The 22,918-nt window shown below is 36.9% G+C and overlaps 1 protein-coding gene and 11 non-coding genes across 13 annotated transcripts; 1 reads left to right on the top strand and 11 right to left on the bottom strand.

Moving 5' to 3' along the window:
- The first annotated feature begins 82 nt into the window (after nt 1-82).
- LOC139938870 (transmembrane protein 134-like) lies at nt 83-22,152 on the top strand. 2 transcript variants are annotated; one of them, XM_071934517.1, is made up of 6 exons: nt 83-7,705; nt 14,180-14,265; nt 16,717-16,793; nt 17,855-17,896; nt 19,335-19,391; nt 21,609-22,152. In XM_071934517.1, exons 1-6 carry the CDS (start codon nt 7,688-7,690, stop codon nt 21,695-21,697), a joined length of 369 nt encoding a protein of 122 aa, XP_071790618.1. In that variant the 5' UTR covers nt 83-7,687; the 3' UTR covers nt 21,698-22,152. The 2 variants fall into 2 exon arrangements, with proteins under 2 accessions (XP_071790618.1, XP_071790617.1); XM_071934516.1 differs by lacking the exon at nt 83-7,705 and adding an exon at nt 7,753-11,631.
- Nucleotides 739-810, bottom strand: Trnah-gug (transfer RNA histidin (anticodon GUG)). The gene has a single exon. It is a non-coding gene; the product is annotated as a tRNA-His (tRNA).
- Trnah-gug (transfer RNA histidin (anticodon GUG)) lies at nt 1,277-1,348 on the bottom strand. The gene has a single exon. It is a non-coding gene; the product is annotated as a tRNA-His (tRNA).
- On the bottom strand, nt 1,763-1,834 carry Trnah-gug (transfer RNA histidin (anticodon GUG)). The gene has a single exon. It is a non-coding gene; the product is annotated as a tRNA-His (tRNA).
- Nucleotides 2,192-2,263, bottom strand: Trnah-gug (transfer RNA histidin (anticodon GUG)). The gene has a single exon. It is a non-coding gene; the product is annotated as a tRNA-His (tRNA).
- Nucleotides 2,663-2,734, bottom strand: Trnah-gug (transfer RNA histidin (anticodon GUG)). The gene has a single exon. It is a non-coding gene; the product is annotated as a tRNA-His (tRNA).
- Nucleotides 3,561-3,632, bottom strand: Trnah-gug (transfer RNA histidin (anticodon GUG)). Its single transcript has one exon. It is a non-coding gene; the product is annotated as a tRNA-His (tRNA).
- On the bottom strand, nt 4,148-4,219 carry Trnah-gug (transfer RNA histidin (anticodon GUG)). Its single transcript has one exon. It is a non-coding gene; the product is annotated as a tRNA-His (tRNA).
- On the bottom strand, nt 4,618-4,689 carry Trnah-gug (transfer RNA histidin (anticodon GUG)). Its single transcript has one exon. It is a non-coding gene; the product is annotated as a tRNA-His (tRNA).
- Nucleotides 5,394-5,465, bottom strand: Trnah-gug (transfer RNA histidin (anticodon GUG)). The gene has a single exon. It is a non-coding gene; the product is annotated as a tRNA-His (tRNA).
- On the bottom strand, nt 6,426-6,497 carry Trnah-gug (transfer RNA histidin (anticodon GUG)). Its single transcript has one exon. It is a non-coding gene; the product is annotated as a tRNA-His (tRNA).
- Nucleotides 6,925-6,996, bottom strand: Trnah-gug (transfer RNA histidin (anticodon GUG)). Its single transcript has one exon. It is a non-coding gene; the product is annotated as a tRNA-His (tRNA).
- Nucleotides 22,153-22,918: the final 766 nt, after the last annotated feature.

The raw sequence follows: 22,918 nt of genomic DNA, 5'->3' as shown, positions 1-22,918 counted from the left end.
GAGATTCTGCCAAAATAATATTACATGCTCTGTAATTGTGAGCAGAGTTCAAACCAGTTGAAATGTTTCTTGACCCTACTATTCCAATCCAACCCAATTTTTGCAGGGTAGTTTAAACCATGGTATTACCATGGAGGTAGCTACATCCATGGTTGTACACAAACCCACATATTGTTGGCATACTGTGTATCAACCATTTTTTTTTTCAGAACCACCCCAACTCATTTCAGAGATTATCATTAGGCCTACATGGTGTTACCGCAAACCTTTCTATTTCGTACTTCCACCATGCAAAGTTTCAAGTCTTACACTTCAAAATTAGTTTTTACAAAGAATTTCACGCGAATTTATAATGTCTCTGTTCGTTTGCAAAGTTTTTCATTTTATATTTCTTTTAAAAAATAAAAATAAAAAGTAAATGGCCCAACGTTTCGACCCTAGCAGAGTCTTTCTCGAAGGATTTCTAATAAGCAGTGAAATGGGTTTAGAAAGCATGCAGAAAAAAACATGGGGTAGGCCTATGATACAATGAAACAATGAATACAACACAAATCGGTATAAATTGGACAATTTAGTACAAATGGCCGTTAAAGTTATCTTAGTTTTTAAATTTGACAATTTAAAAACGGGGAAAGAATACGTGCTGCCACCTTTTGCATCATCGAACGAACTCACGCACGAAACTTTGAATGGTCAAAAAACATTGCCGTCACTTTCGTGCCCGAATATTTTTCATTCTGCCGTGACCAGGATTCGAACCTGGGTTATTGCGACCACAACGCAATGTCCTAACCACTAGACGATCACGGCACGCTACGTGACAACTTGGAATAGTTACTAACTTGTTATGCAATATGCAATAGACGACAAAAGTCCAATCAAACTTCCTGGCATCAATGATTATTACGAAGCAATATTTTGGGCATAGATAGGCCTAGGCTTAAAGCTGAAAAACCGTGGCGTATACAGGTATATTGTTGATATTATTGTTTACAAAGAAGTTTTACGCAAATCCCAATGTCTCTGTCCGTTTGCAGAATGTTTTGTTTGATAGATCACTTTAATAAAAAAAACAGTAATAAATTGGCCAATAGGGGCCTAGCCGTTAAATGTTGCTAAATGTGTAAAACTGTAAAAAAAATATAAAAAAATAAAAACACTGGGTCAAAACACTTGTGCTGCCCTTTCTTCATCTTCGAAAGAACTCACGAACGAAAGGTCAATGTGAAAAAGGCCAAAAAACTTGCCGTCACATTCGTGCCCGAATTTTCCATTCTGCCGTGACCAGGATTCGAACCTGGGTTATTGCGACCACAACGCAATGTCCTAACCACTAGACGATCACGGCACGCTACGTGACTGACTTGAAATAGATTCAAACTTGTTCACGCAATAGCCTAGGCATGGGGCTATAACCGACCGAAGTCCAATAAGATACTGGTGCCAATACTTATGAAAGCAATAATTGTTTGCTACTAGGGGGATTGCGACCAAGAGCAAAATAACATTCACATTTTTCATATGGGGGCTTATTATGCGCATTTCTTTATGTATAATGGAAAGTGTTTGTTTAATCTTGAATATCATAGAAAAGTAGGGGCCTATTTGCTTCATGTCAAGTTGCCCAGTTGTTCAGTTTAAAAAGAGGGAGTATAGATTAAAGATGAAAGTTATATAAGTAAATGATAGGTATGCGAAATAGGTTGCTCTCATTTGAGGAAAAAAAGTGCTGTCACTTTCGTGCCCGAATTTGTTTCAGTTCTGCCGTGACCAGGATTCGAACCTGGGTTATTGCGACCACAACGCAATGTCCTAACCACTAGACGATCACGGCACGCTAAATGACAACTTGAGTTATTAAGTTGTTTAAGCAATAGACATGGGTTCACATCCAACCAAAGTTTATAAAACATCTGGCGGCAATACTTATGAAAGCAATAAATGTGTGCAAGGCTTAAAAGGGGAAAAGCGACCGAGAGCAAAACATATTAACAAGTTTCAATGAATGGGGCCTAATTACCGCTTTTCTTTCTATGTATTAAATGGGTCTAAATAGTTTGTTTATTCTCGAACCCGCTCAAAATTAAGCCAACTGTTAAAAAAGGGGGTTGAATATAAATGAACAATATATAATTAAATTATGATTATGCAAAACATTTTGCTTTCACTTTCGTGCCCGAATTTTTCATTCTGCCGTGACCAGGATTCGAACCTGGGTTATTGCGACCACAACGCAATGTCCTAACCACTAGACGATCACGGCACGCTATACGTGACTGACTTGATTTAGTTAGTAACTTGTTTAAGCAATAGACATGAGTTCACATCCAACCAAAGTGTGTAAAACATCTGGCGGCAATACTTATGAAAGCAATAAATGTGTGCAAGGCCTAAAAGGGGAAAATCGACTGAGAGAAAAAAATATTCAGACGTTTCGTTGAATCTGATGTGGCCTAATTACCGCTTTTCTTTATGTATTAAATGGGTCTAAAGAGCTTGTTTAATCTCGAACCTTATCTAAAAATAATATGCCAAGTCGGTCTGTTAAAAAAGGGGGTAGAATATAAATGAAAGTGTAAAAATAAATTATAATCATGCGAAACAATTTGCTGTCAATGGGGGAAAACATTTGTCGTCACTTTTGTGCCCGAATTTTTCATTCTGCCGTGACCAGGATTCGAACCTTGGTTATTGCGACCACAACGCAATGTCCTAACCACTAGACGATCACGGCACGCTACGTGACAACTTGGGTTAGTAACTTGCCTCACATCCAACCAAAGTTTATAAAACATCTGGCCGCAATAAAGAAATCATAAATGTGTGCAAGGCCTAAAAGGGGAAAAGCGGCCGAGAGCAAATTAATCATCACATGGTAAATTAAATGTTGGGCCTAATATTAACGCATTTCTTTATGTATTATGGGCCTAAACTGTTTGTTTAAGTTCTTCGAAAAAGACGGGGTAGAATAAAGGTGAAAAATATACAAATATAATTATTATAATCATGCGAAACAATTGGCTGTCATTTGAGAATAAAATTTGCCGTCACATTCGTGCCTGGTTCCATTCTGCCGTGACCAGAATTTGAAACTGGGATATTGCAACCACAACGCAATGTCCTATAACCACTAGACGATCACGGCACGCTACGTGACAACTTGGAATAGTAACTAACTTGTTCACGCAATATACAATAGCCGATCAAAGTCCAATACATTATCTGGCGTCAATAATTATTAAAGCAACATTTGGTGCATAAAGATAAAACGGGAAATGGACCAATTGCAAAATGGTATTCTTAAGTTTCTATCAATCGGTACCGAGAATTGTAAAATGGGTCTGAAAGTGTTTTTTTTTTTATTATATAAAATTCGTTCATTATCGTAGACATGGTATATGATGTTGTCTCGCCAAGCCAGGTTGTACTGTTCTAACATGGGGGAAATAGATTGAAAATGAAAATGTGTAAACTAAAACTAATCATGCGAAACAAGAAATTTCCCCCTCATTTCAGGAAAAAAACTTGCCGTCACTTTCGTGCCCGAATTTGTTTCATTCTGCCGTGACCAGGATTCGAACCTGGGTTATTGCGACCACAACGCAATGTCCTAACCACTAGACGATCACGGCACGCTACGTGACAACTTGAAATAGTTACAGCTTGTTCATGCAATAGATTGCCGCCCAAAGTCCGATACATAATCTTGCGTCAATAGTTTATTCTGAAAGCAATATTTTGTGCATAACATCAATGCAATATTTTGTGCATAAAAGACTTAGACCTCAAGCTCAAAACATAGGTGGCGTAGGCCCTACTGGTTTTTTCCCCACAAAATAATAAAATAAACATTAATTTTTTTGTATAAAGAATTTTAGTGTCTCTGTCCGTTGTAATGCAGAATATCTTCGTTCGAAAGTTTACTCTAAACAAATCAGAAATAAATTGGACAATTTATTTCAAATATGCCTGTAGCCGTTTTATTTATCTAAACTTTAAACTGGAACTGACATTTTTAAATGGGGAAAAGCACACGTGCTGCCCACCTTTTGTTTCATCGAACGAACTCACGCGCGAACCTATTGAAGGATCATTTTGGAAAGGCAAAAAAACTTACCGTCACTTTCGTGCCCGAACTATTTCATTCTGCCGTGACCAGGATTCGAACCTGGGTTATTGCGACCACAACGCAATGTCCTAACCACTAGACGATCACGGCACGCTACGTGACTGCCTTGAAATAATTTCCAAAAAGTGAGTGCAATAAGCCCAAAAATAATAGCCGATCAAATCCAGTACATAATTATTATGAAAGCAATATTTTGTTCATCTACAGGCCTATATTATGCCTAAACAGCTGAAGGGACCAATAGCCAAAACATGGTATTAACATGTTCTATCAATCTAGTTGTCGAATTGAACATAATTGAAGCCTAAACTAAGAATTATAAACTATTTTTTCTCTCTCAGTTTGCCAAGCATGATGTATTGTTGAAAAGGGGGAAATTGGAAATGAAAGTTGTATAAGTTAATATATGAAACAAATATGCCAAACAAGAAATATGTTGAGGAAAACAAAAATGTTGCCGTCACTTTCGTGCCCGAATGTTTCAATTCTGCCGTGACCAGGATTCGAACCTGGGTTATTGCGACCACAACGCAATGTCCTAACCACTAGACGATCACGGCACGCTACGTGACTGACTTGATGAAATAATGTGGTTTAAATTTAATTACAAAATATATCAGTTTTGGGACAGTTGTACTTATTTATTTATTTATTAGAAAACTTTTTGAATATTTATTGATAGGAGCATGTATATCAAACACTATATTTCCATTTATCTTATTGCCATTAGTCGGTAGTGGAAGACACGTCACACTTTATTTTGCCGTATGGCCATACTCGTAACATTTTAATATCTTGCTGAACAAAAATTAATGTTTCATTCGCATTTTTATTAGGTCTAAAATGCCTTCCGTTAAATACGTTTTTTTTATGACTAGACGGGAAAAAACAAACATGTTTTCATAAAAAACAAAACCCATTATTTTATTAGTAGCATTTGCTAATAATAAAGTAAGCTTTTTAAAGGTTTTTACCTGGAAAGCTTGAGGACTGCCCTTGTGAACTTTTGTTCATTTTATTTAGGAAGTTCGACAGAATAATAAATAGGTATAGAGGTTTTGGGTGATGTAATCCGCATAATTTGAATAATGTGAACCTTTAGTGGACCCGTCCAGAATACCCGCTGTACAGTGTGAAAGAAGAAGAGGATACACGAGACAAATTTGAAGTTTTATGAGTTAACTACATGCAAAATAAGAAATACTTGGACTTTAAAGAGTGTAAAAAAATTTAGCCGTCACTTTCGTGCCCGAATATTTCATTCTGCCGCGACCAGGATTCGAACCTGGGTTATTGCGACCACAACGCAATGTCCTAACCACTAGACGATCACGGCACGCTACGTGACAACTTGGACACTTATCTGTGGTTAAAATAAATTATATCAACGTATCTCGGTATCGGCGCATGGTAAATAAAGGTTGTAAAACAAACATTCATAATCATACAACAATCAAAGTGACTATTGTTTCTTTGTGAAATGATTGATGTATAAGAATTTGTTTTATGTATTCCATTTACAAATAATAATAAAAATAAAATAAAGAAAGAAATATAAGAAATCACATAACAAAAAATTAAACTTTACAGAAATAAAAAAAAAGGAAAAAAATTGAAAAAAAAAATTACATCAATCAATCAACAATCAAACGGTAGTTAGCAATTTTTATAAATGATGGTTACACCTTTGGTCTAAACCTTTTCGAAATTTATCAACAAGTATTACTTCAATTGTGTCTTATAAAGTTGGCAAAAATTGCCTTTTCAACATCATGTTTAACTTGTATGTTTTTTATTTTACTCGGTTGGGAATGTTTAAAACTTTTTGTATGAGTATTTGTAACTTAATTTATTGACAATTGAACTTATATATTTATAATTTTTTGAACATTTATCACAGACTTGTAAATGTTTTACACACTTAAAATCCTTGTCATTGGTCGGCGGGAACACAGGTGTCAGACTTTATTTTACTAATGGCCATACTCGTATTATTTTAATATTTTTTGCTGAATTAAATCACTTTCAGTCGGAGCGCATACACCTAAAATGTTTTCTTCTTTTAAATTTCTAGACGGGCAAAACATATTTTCTTAAAAAAAAAAAAAAATAGACAGTAACAATTTGTTGGTTTTGGGTGATTGGGTCACTGCACGTTGGTGGTGGACTTTGTGGTCCCGTAAGGGCACGAATTAAATCAAAATGTGTATTCATCATGCAAAACAGAACTACTGTGAACATAAACCTATATGAAGAAAACAACTCGTAGCCACTTTCGTGCCCGAATGTTTCATTCTGCCGTGACCAGGATTCGAACCTGGGTTATTGCGACCACAACGCAATGTCCTAACCACTAGACGATCACGGCACGCTACGTGACTGACTTAACTTGGGTGTTTAGAAGCGACTAACATTGCCTTAAAAAAACAAAAAATTGGGGGGGGGGAAATGTTTGAAACCTTTTGTAAATGTTATGACTATATGTATAATGTCGAATATGCACCGCTAAATATGTTTTCTTCAATGTCTAGACGAAACAATGTTTTCGTTAAAAAAAATGTTTATTGTTTAGCATATTAGTTATTTAAGACAACAGAAATTAACAAAATATGTTGGTTCGGTTGATTTGGTCCACACGTTTGAATATGTGGAACTCGTTGTACAGAAAAGAAGAAGTCAAAATGAGTAAAATTTAAAGCTTTCATGGGATAAATACATGCAAAAAAATAAATACTTCAACCATCGAAAAAGTAAAAAAAAAAGTGCCGCCACTTTCGTGCCCGAATTTTTCATTCTGCCGTGACCAGGATTCGAACCTGGGTTATTGCGACCACAACGCAATGTCCTAACCACTAGACGATCACGGCACGCTACGTGACAACTTGACACACTTTGGAAATTGTAACAACATATAGATAAAGACAACAAATGCAAATTTACGTAAGATATAAATGCACCAAACTCTGGTCATGTCAGTTCTAAAAATGTTAATGTAAGGAACTCTGATCAGTTTTTACAACAATACTGAACATTCTTGTTATTGTTTTTACGAGAAAGAGGGCGATTACTGGTTGGAAGAGTCTATTATTCATAGCAGGTAAAATAGGTTTTAGGGAGGGGCCTAATTTATGAGTTTTATATTTTTAAACAATCGTAGTGCATTTGATTGTAAATAGAATGTTTGTCACTAGTTTATTTAAATTTTATAAAATAATTTTGAAAGTTGACGATGTCTTAAACAATGTATCTAATCTTACTTCTTGTGACCCATTAAAAATATTTCACTCAACTTGCTCCACGGTTTAATCGACAAGCCGCATGGGGGAACTGGTTCCTTGCGTATCGTTGTATGATATGTGAATGGTCGGTCACTAGGTACCACCCAGAATGCGATGATTGCGTGCATACAGTACACACAAAAAACCATGCCTAAAGATTGTACACAACACGAGAAACAAAAGTGAAAATGAACTTAAATGCACACAAATAGCTTGATTTGAGATGTGGCTGATGTAGTTCTCATCTGGAAAGCTTGACGGCTGCCCTTGCGAACTGACAATGTCGGAAAATTGGGAGGTTAGTGAAAAACATGATAACGGATTTTTGTGAAAATACTAAAAAGAGAAAGACTCAGTCAGATCAATTGTCACTGTCAGCAGAGGGCGCTCGTGTGTAGTGTAGCCTTGTTTACTAATTCTCATCTCCTCTCCATTGGAGCACTATAAATGTCTCAAAATTCACATGAACTCTCCTCCTATTAAGTCCTTGTTGTAGGGCTGTTATGGCTCTCGGCTTCCTGGCTCTTGGGAAAACTTGCCGTATTCTGCCAAAAATATTCACTCATTTTTTTTACCAAAAAGGAATATCTAATTTTTGAGTGAAGAATTAATAAAAGCATAAGAATAAGATTAAAGCCATTGGACACTTTCAGTAAACAGTGTTGTCCAAATCCCACACTTTGTGTATCACAACTTATATATAAAATAACAAACCTGTGAAAATTTAGGCTCAATTGGTCATCGGAGTCGGGAGAAAATAACGGGAAAACCCACCCTTGTTTTCGCACGTTTCGCCGTGTCATGACATGTGTTTACTATAAATCCGTAATTCTCGATGTCGAGAATTGATAATTGTTTTAATGTTTTCTAAAAAAGTCAAGCATTTCATGGAATAATGTTTCAAGAGAAGTCTTTCACCATTACCTTCTTTAAACCCTATAAGTTATTTGTAAATCTGTGAATATTTTTTTTCTTTCTGTGTTCCGAAAGTGTATAATGGCTTTAATTTTTTAGGGTGTCGTATCTCAAAAAAAAATTGAGGAATAGGATTCTAAAATGTGTGTGTGTGTGTTTATTCATGACACCCAGGATTGTTTAAAAAAAAAAAGGCAAAATCTGAGACAGAGCCGGCCACCCCATCAGGTGATTTGTCATGGAAATGACCCACCAGAAAGTGAACATTATTTATTTACTACATTCACCTACAACTATTAAAAGTGGTTCAAGGAATAGAACTGAGAATGTAGTAGAGGAGCACTTTAGTTTTACTAGATCTATCTATGTCCAATCTTACTGCCACTTTTTCATCCATTTGACAAAATATAGCACCTAAATACATGGATTCAAAAACTAAAATTTTGAGGTTGGTCATATACACGCAAATTTGGAGGTTACACTCGATTAGCACGCTGGAGTCTTAACCAGAAAATCTTTTGGTGTAACTTAAAAATTTAACTACTGACTAGCCTGTGACTACTTCTATATTATAGCCTCAAAACCTTTAAGTTGGTTTTTCTAAACAACAATGCCCATCATAAGCTCGGATGCTGACTAAATCCGTCCTATGCAATGGTCATCCAATTATTTAACAGACCAAAACAAAAACCAGGAAGTAACAGGCCTGAAATTTTTGGTCTTTGAAAGGGTAAAGCCATTTTGCAAAGGGCGCTTCCAATGGGAAATATTAATAAAAATAAAAATAATAATAGTCGGTTTTTATATATCGCTTTATACACCATGTCTCAAAGCGCTTCCACATTATTGTCACTGGGCCTTTAAGCCATTGGACCCTTTCGGTTCAGAAGAAGAAAAAAAAGTTCACAGGGGACCCACCCTCTTCCGCATCAGGCATGGTGTAAATCGGGGAGGCAATTGGAACAGTTTTTAGAAGTTTTTATACAGTGCTTTATCTACAAGCATCTCAAATGGCTTATTATATGTTTTTTTTAAAGACAGGTTTTTGAAGTTTGTGAATGTTGAGACCCATTTATATATAAAGGCTTACAAAGTGCTGCGGCACATTCAGCAGCCACTGCCAGATAGGTCTTACCGGTGCAATCCCCTAAACTTAGTTTTTATCTTTACAATTTTTTTTCTTCCAACCTTGTTGAGCAGCTGTTTTCATTGAATAAATGCACACATACGTGGTGAACCTTGAAAATATGATAAAAACTGTACATGTTGTGCTCTGCTGCCATTGGGGGGGGGGTGCTTAATTCCTCCTAACAGTAAATTTCAAAGGGTTCAAAGTGTGCTTTAATAACAGAATACTGGGTAAAATCGTGCCTGGTCCGTGCTTTATGCTCTATGGTGCAATGTAAGCTTAGTGCAATGTTCTCAGGAGCTGATAATGTTAAACTCTGATAGTTTGTGTACTGCTCCCTTCTCTATGGCAGTTACATGTAGCTACTCCCATCCATGCATAGAGCAGGGCTCAATGAACTACAATATATGCAATGCAAAGTACATTCAATTTACTAAACTAACCCACTATGACACAGAGTTCCCAATCAATATCATACAGTGTGGCTCAATCATCCAAAGGCACTTTACACTATTAAATAGAGAACAATGTAAATAGGCCTTCTTGCAGCTTGCCTACATTAATTATGCATTAGTTATGTTAGGATGACTGCCCTGGCTCTCTAATGGTGTATTTGTAAACTCAGCATACACTACTAGCATACAGCCAGTGTGTTGGGAACGAGTAACAGGTGGGTTTAGTGAGAGCATCTGGTGAAGCACTGCTTTAGTAGTAGTGGGGAGGAAACGCTGAAAAGCCGGTGAAAGCTCTCTGCAGTATTGTATTCTGCTACACCCAGGCTTGTGCAGCTTTGTTTCGATCTACCTTGTGATAATTTATTGGAGTATTTCCATGGATTCCTGGGATTTTGTATTACATGTTCAACAATTGACCTTTTTCTCCACGTTGGAAAACTAAGTGCTGCTATCATTCAACCTGAAGTTTTAGAGGTTTGAATTAAAAGAATTGATCGTCTCTGCATGCAGTACGCAAGGCTTACTACTGAACCAGTGCTGAGCCCTGCTCTTGACACCTGCACAATACCTGGACCATCACCGTTGGATAGGTTGTGGTTTCTGTGGATACTTGTTGCAGGAATTCGCTGACTGACACCAGTAAAGCTTTTGTGATACTTCACTATTTGGACTTTCCTTACTTTCATCACTGGTCAACTGCACATTGTGGTTTGAGTGCAGGGAACGATATCGTCCAGCCTGTTTTGTGTAGCAACACATTTTGACTGAACTTATTTTGTGCGCTGAATGCTGATTCAAGTCGTGATTTTTGAGTAGCAACTGATACATTTTGGATCTGTCTTTTCTTTCATCACTGGTGGTCAACTGCTCGTTATGGTACAGGGAACAAAAACATTCTGCAATTTTGTGGAGCAACCAATTTAGACTGACACCGAGTTGTGCATACTGAATGCCAGTATTGACTACCATGTACTGTATTTGATTTTTGAATAGCAACTGATACATTTTGGATCTGTCTTTTCTTTCATCACTGGTGGTCAACTGCTAATTGTGGTACAGGGACAATAACATTCAGCAATTTTGTGTAGCAAAAAATTTAGAGTGACATCGAGTTGTGCACACTGATGACTAGCATACGTGATTTTTGAGTAGCAACTGATACAATTTTGTGTCTAGCATTTTCACTGGTCAACTGCTCATTGTGGTTGGAGAGTGCAGGGAACAATATCGACCAGCAGTTTTGTGTAGTGCTCAACAAATTTAGACTGGACTTATTTTGTGCACACTGAATGGCAATATTGACTAGGAAATTGTGATTTTGCTCTGATACTAAACAAGGGAAATCGTTCCCCGGAGTGTGTGGCCGAGTCTGTGTAGATAAAACAACCTACTCACTGGGCATGTACACCAAGGTGTTAATTTCGGTTCCCTGCAATTTTCCCTGCAAGTCGATCGATCATCACAAAACTATTTTGCAGCTTGCCTGACTTCTGATACTTTGTCACCATAATGGTCCAGTATTGTAATTGTTTTTAGCAATCTACATCTTTCCCAGTGCCTTATTTCAGCAAAAATTAGGAGACGAACATTGATGTGTTTTAGACCCTTTTTCTAGAGACAGAATAAACAAATTCAAGAGACAAAAAAATGTCTTACCAGGATGGAGTGGCTGAGGAAGTGATTGATATGGATAGTTTGGCATCGGCTTCTTGCGGAACATATAAGGTTCTCCAATTTATTTAAGTTCTTTTTAGTTTTGAATTTTGGCATTCTCACATCTATATAATATTTTTTGCTTTTCTTGGTGGTAGTTCTTAATAGTAGCATAGCGGTACATTGTAGTTTGTTTTTGGAAAAATGTAATCATTTGGCTTGCAGAGGCCACCAATCCCGCCATGGCTAGGTTCAACCAATGAAAATCTTAGCCATTGATAGTTCTTGCTTTGAATTCAGTGGGACATCGGTTTCTTCCGAAACATACAAGTTTCTCAGATTTTCTTTTATTTCTCTAAAATGTTGAATGTTTGCATTCTCTCAATAATAACACATTTGTTATTTTTCTTGGTGGCAGTTACTTCTAAATACATAGTAGCATAGAGGTAGTTTGTTTTTGGAAGCAAACTATAGACCCTTAGCTTGCAGAGGCCCCATTGCAAAGTTCACTTTGAACACAGTGAGGGCTTTGGTTTCTTCCGGAACTTACAAGGTTCTCAGATTTGCTATATTTCTCTGTTAAATTTTTGAGTTTTTGCATTCTCTCAACAATATATCATATTATGTTGTGCTTTTCTTGGTGGCAGTTACTTCTAAATAGTAGCATTAGAAAGAATTTTTTGGGAAAACTAAAGACCCATAAGCCTTTTTGAGGTATGGCAGACGTGATACGCACGCGTCACACGCCGCGACTGATGCCACGCTCACCATGTTGGTGGTCATTAGGTTTACGTGTAAACACGGCGTCACCTAAAATGTGCACTTCACTGAATAGCATACGTTCTATTTCTATGGTCAATACGCACAAATTTACCACAACTTTACAGTGTTGTAGCATTGTCTCCGCCATACCTCAAAAAGGCTTATTGCAGGGGCCGCCCTGGCAAAATTCAACCACTGAAAATCTCGGTCATTCAGGCCTTGAATTTGCTCTTGAATGGGCACAGCACTTTTCCTCTAGTAAGGGGCACTTCTAGGGGAAAATGTAAGTTTGTATTGGAACTTTGCAAAGGGCACCGCAGCAAAAGCACAGGGCACCACGGCAACTGCTGTGGGTGCCATGGGTTATTTGGAGGCCTGCCCATATTTTTGATTGTGTCACCACAAACCTTACTATCGAACCCTACATCCAATCTGTGTCTAGTGCCACTGCATATGTATAAGAACTTTGCAAAGGGCACCACAGCAAAAGCACAGGGCACCAGGGCAATTGCTGTTGGTTCTGTGGGTTATTTCAAGAGCGAGTAGGCCAAGGTTTCAAGAAAAAAAACACCCTTGTTGCAAAGAGTGTGCTTTCAGATGCCCGAGAAAGGCTTCATCAGGTTCAAATGATTCGGTGAAAAAATTACCTCTATCTCTAAAACTACATTACTTCAAAAGGGGTTGTTTCTGAATCAATTTTGTGGAGTATCAACAGCTCTCCAGTGCTCAGCCTCTTTACCAAGTAGGTTTTTCTGGTCCTTAATAATTACCAAAGTTATACACTCCCTTCGCTCTCCTTGTCCATTATGGTCCGTTGGGACAGACACTAGTGTAGCTAAAAAGAGAATACCATTTAATTAAAAAATGTTGATGTATTCCATACACTGACAAAGCCCAATTGTTTACTTGGGTCGCTATTTTTTTAATAAACCTGTCTCATAATGACAGCTATATTGTTGGACTAATTATTGATGATTACAGGGCCAAATTGTCATCATCATTGACTAGAGCGCCTTGAAGCAGAAAATATTGCTGAACAATTTTCTTTAGGTAAAGCAAAGTTTACAGATGTTACTTGTGATACGGAATTTTGTACTGGTATTTTTGTTGCATGCTGAGCTAGTTTTTGTGCTTATATTTTAAAGGCAGTGGCAATATTGGTAATTACTCAAAGTAATTTTTAGTATAAAACCTTACTTGGTATAGGTAATGGGGAGAGGTTGATGGTATAAAACATTGTGAGAAACAGCTCCCTCTCAAGTGACGTAGTTTTCGAGAAAGAAGTAATTTTCAAAGAGTTTGATTTCGAGACCTCAGATTTAGAATTTGAGGTCTCGAAATCAAGCATCTGAAAGCACACAACTTCGTGTGACAAGGTTTTTTTTCTTTCATTATTATCTCGCAGTTCGATGACCAATTGAGCTCAAATTTTCACAGGTTTGTTATTTTATGCATGTGTTGAGATACACCAAGTGAGAAGACTGGTCTCTGACAACTACCAATAGTGTCCACTGTCTTTTAGCAGCTCAATAACAGTGGGCCCTGGTTGTAATATGCACCCATTTTAACTTGTAATATGCACCCATTTGAACTTGTATAAATGGTGCAGCGGGCATCCTAGTATCTATTGTACATTTAAAATCTTTGTAAGGACAAGGCAGTTTTTCCAAAGTAAAGGCAAAGGACACCTTAATGTCACGAGGGAAATTGAAATTGCTCGTTCCCATGTAGGTTTTTATGCTTTTGATTATTATGAGTAATTAACAATAGTGTCCACTGCCTTTAAATGAATACTTTTGCTAAAACAACATGTGGTGTGTTGGCTTTTGTTCTAATCCCTGTTATTTATGTATTGCAGCCGCTGATTGAAGAGTCACAGGAGAATTACAGCACCCAGGCCAGGAAAGAATCCGAGTACAATGCTCCCGCCTCGGGAAAAATGTGGTAAGCTCAAACTTTCTGTTTCTAAATTCAAATCTCTCTATGCACACCATGACTTCTGTTGCACTGGATCCAGTTATTATCACAAGTGACACAAAATGTACATGATCACATGAGGAGTGATCCTAAGTTAAAGGCAGTGGACACTATTGGTAATTGTCAAAGACTAGCCTTCACAGTTGGTGTATCTCAACATATGCATAAAATAACAAACCTGTGAAAATTTGAGCTCAATCGGTCGTCGAAGTTGCGAGATAATAATGAAAGAAATAACCACCCTTGTCACAAGAAGTTGTGTGCGTTTAGATAGTTGATTTCGAGACCTCAAGTTCTAAACCTGAGGTCTCGAAATCAAATTCGTGGAAAATTACTTCTTTCTCGAAAACTATGGCACTTGAGAGGGAGCCGTTTCTCACAATGTTTTATACCATCAACCTCTCCCCATTACTTGTCACCAAGAAAGGTTTTATGCTAGTAAATATTTTGAGTAATTACCAATAGTGTCCACTGCCTTTAAGAAGAGTTTTGTGAAGAAGAGCTCTATGAAATAAAATACAACTTGTTTCATTTGTATATTAGGCCATATAAAAACAAAAATACCAGTTGATCAGCCGGATTTTTCAAAAAAAGAGGAGGATGAGGGCCTGTTTATTTATTATTTAAATTATTTTTTTCCAAGTTGGCCGTTTAGTATTTCAAATTAAAACAGGCCACAAATTCTTCAGTTTGAAACACTGCAAACTTATTTTACATCTATTTGCATGAGGACCCGTGTTAACAGAGTCGGATTATTAAAAGCTAAAAAGATTTGCTAGTATCTGGTAGGCGTTCACTAATATTGTTTTATGAAACAGACGGTTACACGTGTTCGAGAGCATTAGCCATTAAATACACTTTCGGAACAGAATTTCACAGATTTACAAATAACTTACAGGGTTTACAGAAGGTAATGGTAAAAGACTTCTCTTGAAATATTATTCCATGAAATGCTTTACTGTTTGAGAAAACATTTAAACAATTATCAATTCTCGACATCGAGAATTACGGATTTATAGTAAACACATGTCATGACACGGAGAAACGTGCGGAAACAAGGGTGGGCTTTAAGCATAATGTGTTGAAAGGATCCATCGATTAAAAATTTAAAAAAACTTCTTTTTTTTATCATTTTTTTTATTTTACAAAAATTGGAAAATGAAAAATAGTAATAAAAAAAAAAGGATGTGGGCGAGGACGATCAACTGGTATTTTTTATTTTATTGGCCCTATAAATAGTCTATAAAGTTGTGGCAATACTGAGATTGATGGGGAAAAAAATGACAACACTTAGTTAAGTTCTTGTTTAATTTATGGATGAGAATGAGAGTCTTTCTTTCTGACATCTGTAAATATCTGACACTGTCACCATGATGAATCGTTTGAGTTGAAATAATCCTTAAGAGTTATCATCATAAAAATTAAAAAAGGTCTAAAGTGATACTCTCATTACTTCTACTAAGCTTACCAGCATATGATACAAAATTATTAGCATCATAATTAGTGTACTAAAAAAAAACTTAAATTGCACCCTTTTCCGGACAACGCTAATCAAAGGCACTTGACAACAAAAATGTCTGTCTGATCAAAAGGGAGAAACAGCTTTTTGGGGGTATTTCTTTGTTATTCCCTAGAAGGCCTATTATTAGACCCTCGTTTGCAAAAAGACTTTTTTTTTTTAAATGCCCGAAAAATTTGTCAGAACTGTTGTCACCAACAATTTTAAGCCATGAAACGTAATATTAAATCGGAAAGGATGATTTGTGAATGCAATATCAGAACATGAATTTTAGGGGGAAATTGTTGGTAACAATAACTGACCCCAATGGATTTCTCCACTTTTACCGAATGTTAGTTCTCTCGGCGATAGTTGCTGGGTCGCTGAAGGGTGTCATCACCCAACTGCATATACACATAGTATCCCAGTAAAAGATTATGAAGAGGAAATAAAACTTGATTTTAATCTTTAATTCCTGGACTGATACTTCTCAGAGGCAACGGACGCAATCGCCTCTGTGCCCCCTGGTCATTACCTTAGTGCCCTAGAAATGCTCCATTAAGCCCGGTTCATACTTCATGTGAATGCGAATGTGAAGCGAATGTTGACGTCACAAATTCGCAACGAATAATTCGCAGCAGTTGCCATCTGCTCTACTCACTTGCGAATATCGCTGCGAAAGGAAGGTCGTGACGTCAAATTGTCGTCAAATTCGCTTCGCATGGAACCGGGCTTCAGATATTTACTATTTCCTCTTTTACCAAGGAGAAAATGCATTGCCTTGGTGCCCTTGTCGTTTCAAAACCAAAACTTACAGGCCTGTAATTCAGTTTATTAGTTTCTTCTTCTGAATTCTTAGCCTTCATTAGTCGTTGTTCAAACCTTTTCCTTTTTGCCAAATTCCCATTTTTCTCTCGCAGGTGGTGGCAGCATCCGGAGATCAGGCAGAATTGGAGAGCTGTGCTGGGATCAGTTGTTATGCTTGTTGTGGGCATTTGTAAGTAAAAGAAAAGAATGTTTTATTACTCAGTCTTCAGTAGGTTGCTCCTTCTTACAGCCTTGAAGGCTAGACTAGGAGGTTGGTGGCCAATGACCTATCAGCCGGTGCAGCAAGAACTCAAGGTGCCAATCCAAAACAATAAACTCAATGGATAAAAAAAAGGTGTATATAAAGATGTGGTGATGATGTAAAAAGAAACTTGTAATTTGCAGGCTTCTTAGGCTTGGGGTGGTGAACGCATCTCCCTGATGGCTGGAAGAGCTGCCAACTTGAATGTTTCCATCGATGGAGCATTCACTGCTGGAGCAGGAAGTCGGTTCCAGATACGGATTGCTCTAGGGTAGTATGAGTATCCTCAAATTACTTTTATGGCATGTCGTAAAGGAGCTGTTAAAGGCAGTGGACACTATTGGTAATTACTCAAAATAATTTTTGGCATAAAACCTTTCTTGGTGACAAGTAATGGGGAGAGGTTGGTGATATAAAACATTGTGAGAAACAGCTCCCTCTGAAGTGCCATAGTTTTGGAGAAAGAAGTAATTTTCCACGAATTTGATTTCGAGACCTCAGATTTAGAACTTGAGGTCTCGAAATCAACCATCTAAACGCACACAACTTCGTGTGACCAGGGTGTTTTTTCTTTCATTATTATCTCGCAAGTTCGATGACCGATTGAGCTCAAATTTTCACAGGTTTGTTGTTTCATGCATATGTTGAGATACACCAACTGTGAAGGCAAGTCTTTGACAATTACCAATAGTGTCCACTGCCTTTAAGCAAGACACTTTACCATTGCTTCGTCCTTTGGATGGGATGTAAAACAATTGGTCCTGTGTGTTGTGTAACACACGTAAAAGAACCAAGTGCACTTATCGTAAAGAGAAGGGGTTTGCCCTGGTGTTCCTGGTCTGATTGGCAGCATTATGCACCACAGCACCTTGCAAACCATCATATGATGCTATTCAAAAGGAGTAGGTTTAATATTTGACGGTATGAAATTGTGCGCAGGTCTGTGTGATGCACAATTTTAATGCTGTGTTTTTTCTCCTATCTTGCAGTGTTAATAGCTGCTGGAATTGTGTTTGAAGCAACAAAACATGGTGAGTTATCAACGGTTTTCAACTAAATGTGTGTCAGCTTTAAAAAGGAACCTATAGGAAAAACCAAATAAACGCTTTAATTACAGGCAACTTGGGTTTGGGCTTTGAGTATCCCTGGCGGCCTTTCACTTTAGTATTATACTATACAGTGACGTCCTGAATATCAGGGTCCATTTCTGGGGAGGAAAATTTTCAAAGCTTCATAATTCCGTAACTCAAACCTTACCTGCAAGAAGCCATTAATTTCAACAGATTCACATTCCCTGTCAGCATACATTATTCTGAGGTAGGTTATGGTCTTCATATATTCCTCACAAATCCGTCATTTTTCGTGAAATGCAGATCCCTACGTTAAATATTGCTGTTCATGTTCATGTTCTCACAGTCTGTTGGCGTACACAAGACGCACGATCTTACGTTGCGTTTGCATGTTAACGCTGTGCAGTCAAGATATGGTGACCAATGTATATGTGTAGACACGGCAGCAGACAACACTGTGAGAGGTCGATCAAAATGGGAATTTTTTTAACGTTGGGTCCTATAATAGGGCTAGGCTTAATGTTTCTATGCTGGCAAGTAGATCTCTGGTTCACCAATGCAAGGAATTTTATAAAACTACCAATTGCCACATTTATTGTCTTGCAAAGATAAGATTGAAACAATCTGTTATTTTTCTTTTTCCAACAAAGGTTGCTTTAGAAAGAGGGTGACTACTCTATGTTCGGACGGGTGAGGGTTCAGATTAGGGTTAGGAACTTATGTGTAGAGGTGTTGGAACATAAGGCCGAGTAAAAAAAAGAAACACGTTTAGCGTCCTCGCCCGCTTCCTTTTTAGAGGCCGCTTCCTTTTTTATTTTTTATTTTTAAATTTAATAAAAAAAAGGGTTTACTTTGAAAGATCTCAGCTAAAACAATGTCTTGACCAAAATGTTTCATTTATATAAGGCGCTAAACACTTGGGTCTCAAAATTCATCACTGCAATTACCTATCTTTCTGAAAGTTTGTATATACTCAGCACCTTGAGTACCTTGTTTGGTAGATGCGTGCGCTATATAAAACTTTGATATTATTATTATTATTATTATTATTATTATTATTATTATTATTATTATTATTATTATTATTATTATTATTATTATTATTATTATTATTATTATTATTATTATTATTATTATTATTATTATTTTCTGTTTGAGCAGTAGAAAAAACAATGGATATTTGACATTTTAAAAAGAATGGCGGCCATCTTGAAATAAAAAATAAAAAGCCCCTCCTTCCTTTTTTAGAGAAACCCGGACGCTAAACATGTTTTTTTTTTACTCAGCCTAAGGGTGTAACCAGAGATAGGGTCTTTTTTTGTAATACATTGCTCTAGTTGCTTCAAATCAATCCGGCAATGATTATTAATCAATGAATTTTTATATTTTCCTTCGACAGAACATATTGCCAGTGCAATTTTTATCATCATCGGCTTCCTGTTCTTTGTGCCAGGATGTAAGTATTAAAAACAATGCAAAAAATAGTTAATGGCCTGACGTTTCGACCCTAGCAGAGTCTTTCTCGAAGGCTAAAAATAATGTCACATTTGATGGTTGTTTTTTCATTGAATGCAATTAAATGTTTTTTCATTGAATGCAATTAAAGGACATACCAGAATTGGTAAGAAGAAAAAAAAGTGATTTTTTTTTTTACATGGTCCAATAATTATGATGGTAGAAACACCCATTGAAATATTTCTGTCTGAAACGTCATATTTGATGAAAATAAATAAAAATTGTTTCCCGTTTGAAATATATTGCTCAGTGAGCATAATATTATTTTTTGTTTTATTTGATGTCATGCAAAAAGTGTTGTTGTTTTTTCACTGTTTTCTTGTGACCAAGATGGCTGATCTATCTCAAACTTCTACAGGTTTGACAGTTTATGTATACGATGGCTTACATAAAGTGCTTACACTGCCGGCAACAGTTTTTTTTAGCAAAAGTCAATTCTGTAATGTTCCTTTGAAGTAACGATGTTTATGTATTATTGTTTTTTTTGGGGGAAAACAACATTTATTGAGTGCTTTAAACGTTCTGGGTTTAAAAGCTTTAACATTAAATATTGGTCCTATGAAGCTGTTTAACGGTATACGTAAATGTTGGCATGACACTGTTTTATTGTGGCTGGTAACCTGTCTAAGCTTAATGGGAAGGTACACATTTGGTAATTACTCAAAACAAATATTAACTTAAAAACTGACTTGGTAACGAGCATGGTGAGCTCTTGATAGTATAAAACATTATGGGAAACGACTCCCTCTGAAGTAATGTAGTTTTTGAGAAAGAGGTAATTTCTCACTAAAATAATAAAAGACTTCTAGCTAGAAGTCTTTTATTCCTGTCTGAAAGCACACAAATTCGTCCAGCAAGGGTGTTTTTTCTTTCATCATTTTCTCGCAACTTCGATGACTGATTGAGCCCAAATTTTTACAGGCTTGTTATTTTATGCATATGTTGGGATACACCAAGTGAGAAGACTGGTCTTTGACAATTACCAAAGGTGTACCTTCCCTTAAAACTTGTGCCATGTCCGACAACCACTGGGACACTAGTTTGTGTTTGTGACATTTAACCTTTGGGTCGTTGGGTTAGCATATTGGTATCTTTCCTCGCTTTCCACCTCTAGAACCTAGGTTGGAACGTCGGGGGCACTATGTGGATTGGGTTTTCTGTCCCCACTTGACTGAGTGGGTTTCCCTAGAGTATTTCTGCTGGTTTTTTTCTCTCACATCTAAAGCTAAACTTTCCTTCCTTGTCTTGTCTCCATTGGGTTCTTAGACAGTAATTAAAGGAACATTACAGAGGTGGTATCCCTGGCAAAAAGGTTGCTGGCAGTGTAAGCACTTTATGTAATCCACCATACACATGAACTGACAAACCTGTAGAGGTTTGAGATCGATCGGCCATCTGGGTCACGAGAGAATAGTGGAAAACCGATACCAAATTTTGCATTGCATTGATGCCAAAACAAGAAAATGAATAAAATGCTCATTGAGCAATAAACCCACAAATGCGAAATTAAATTATTTATTTCTCATCAAATATGAAAGTTCAGACAGAAATATTTCAAGGGATGTTTTCTACTATCATCATCATTAGACCGTGTAAATTTCAATTTTGTTAGGTTCCTTTAAATTTCACTTTTCTGAGAGTCCTTGGCTTCACAACCAGAATAAATGAAATAAATTGAAAGCTTTTACTGCTCTCGCCATTTGTAATGTAGTGTCTCATATCAAGAACTCTACTGGCTCTCGATCAAACTACAGATTGCATATAAATTGAATATTATCACTTTCAAAGCTCTTTAAGGCCTATCTCCCGTCTATGTATCTGACTTTCTACATAAATGTATTCCTATTCAGCCTCTTTGTATGCTGGCTGGAACTTCTTTTTCAACTAAATTCTCCGCTCAAAGAGGTTTCAAAAGCATTGCACCCTCATTATGGAATGACTAACATCTTCGTATTCGCCAAGCTGACTCTATTAAGATTTTCAAGGGACTTTTTAAGACTCGTTTGTTTGAATCTTTTTGTTGTAACACTTGCTTGTAGTTTATTTTGTCATTGTTTTAAGTTTTGTGTTGCGCATAGAGGCTCCTGCATTATTTGCCCTTATAAATGTCTTGTATTCCTACCATTATTGTTATTGTTATCTCTATTATCCTTCGCAGTGTACCACACCGGTTACATCTACTTTGCAGCCAAAGGCATACGAGGATTTGAGATGAATCACTTGTCAATCTTCAGTATGTCAAGATGAGGACAGCGGAGTGACCCCACGGAGAATGTGCAGTAGACCTTGCTCACAAGTCGGCCATTTTAAACCGAGGTCGTTTCTAAAGCAGCTGCAGCTGGATCATCATCTTAAAGACAGTGGACACTACTGGTAATTGTCAAAGACCAGTCTTCTCACTTAGTGTATCTCAACATATGCATAAAATAACAAACCTGTGAAAATTTGAGCTCGATTGGTCGTCGGAGTTGCGAGATAACTATAAAAGAAAAAAACACCCTTGTCACACGAAGTTTTGTGCATTTCGATGCTTGATTTCGAGACGTCAAATTATAAACTTGAGGTCTCAAAATCAAATTTGTGGAAAATTACCTCTTTCTCGATAACTATGTCACTTCAGAGGGAGCTGTTTCTAACATTGTTTTATACTATCAACCTCTCCCCATTACTCTTTACCAAGTGAGGTTTTATGCTGATAATTATTTTGAGTAATTACCAATAGTGTCCACTGCCTTTAAAGACACTGGACACTTTTAGTAATTACTCAAAATAATTATTAGCATAAAAGCTTACTTGGTAACAAGCAATGGACAGCTGTTGATAGTATAACACAATGTGGGAAACGGTTCCTTTTGAAGTAACGTCGTTTTTGAGAAAAAAGTCATTTTCTACTAAAATATTTTAATTTGATTTTGAGACCTCCGATTTAGATTTTGAGGTCCCGACATCAAGCATCTGAAAGCACACAACTTTGTGTGAAAAGGGTGTTTTTTCTTCCTATTTTATCTCGCAACTTTGTCAAACAATTGAGCTCAAATTTTATTTTAATTGATTTTATTTGCTAGACCAGAATCTTTTTTGCTTAAGCAAATTTGTCTGTTATAGTTAGCACACAGATTTGCTTTCCGTTAAAGGAACACGTTGCCTTAGATCGGTCGAGTTGGTCTTTGAAAAGCGTTTGTAACCGTTTTTTTATTAAATGCGAATGGGTAGAAAGATGTTGTAAAAGTAGAATACAATGATCAACACAAACATGCCTCGAAATTGCGTGGTTTTCCTTTTACCTCGTCGACTAACACGTCAGCCATTTATGGGGGTCAAAATTTTGACTCCCATAAATGGCCGACCATGTTAGTTCGCACAGTAGAAGGAAAACCACGCAATTTCGAGGCAAACTTGTGTGGATCATTGTATTATACTTTTAAAACATCTTTCCAACCATATGCATTTTATAAAAAACGGTTACAA

Source organism: Asterias amurensis, chromosome 6 (genome assembly GCF_032118995.1).
Source record: "Asterias amurensis chromosome 6, ASM3211899v1".
Classification (NCBI taxonomy): Eukaryota; Metazoa; Echinodermata; class Asteroidea; order Forcipulatida; family Asteriidae; genus Asterias; species Asterias amurensis.
Note: the sequence above shows the minus strand (reverse complement) of the source record. Positions and strands in the feature narration are given on the sequence as shown.

Bases quoted from the DNA above. Each gene is read 5' to 3' on its own strand.
- LOC139938870 (XM_071934516.1), top strand. From the start codon at position 11,554: ATGTCTTACCAGGATGGAGTGGCTGAGGAAGTGATTGATATGGATAGT. The intron at 14,266-16,716 runs GTAAGCTCAAAC...TTTCTCTCGCAG, and splicing joins CCCGCCTCGGGAAAAATGTG to GTGGTGGCAGCATCCGGAGA. The intron at 19,392-21,608 runs GTAAGTATTAAA...TATCCTTCGCAG, and splicing joins CCTGTTCTTTGTGCCAGGAT to TGTACCACACCGGTTACATC.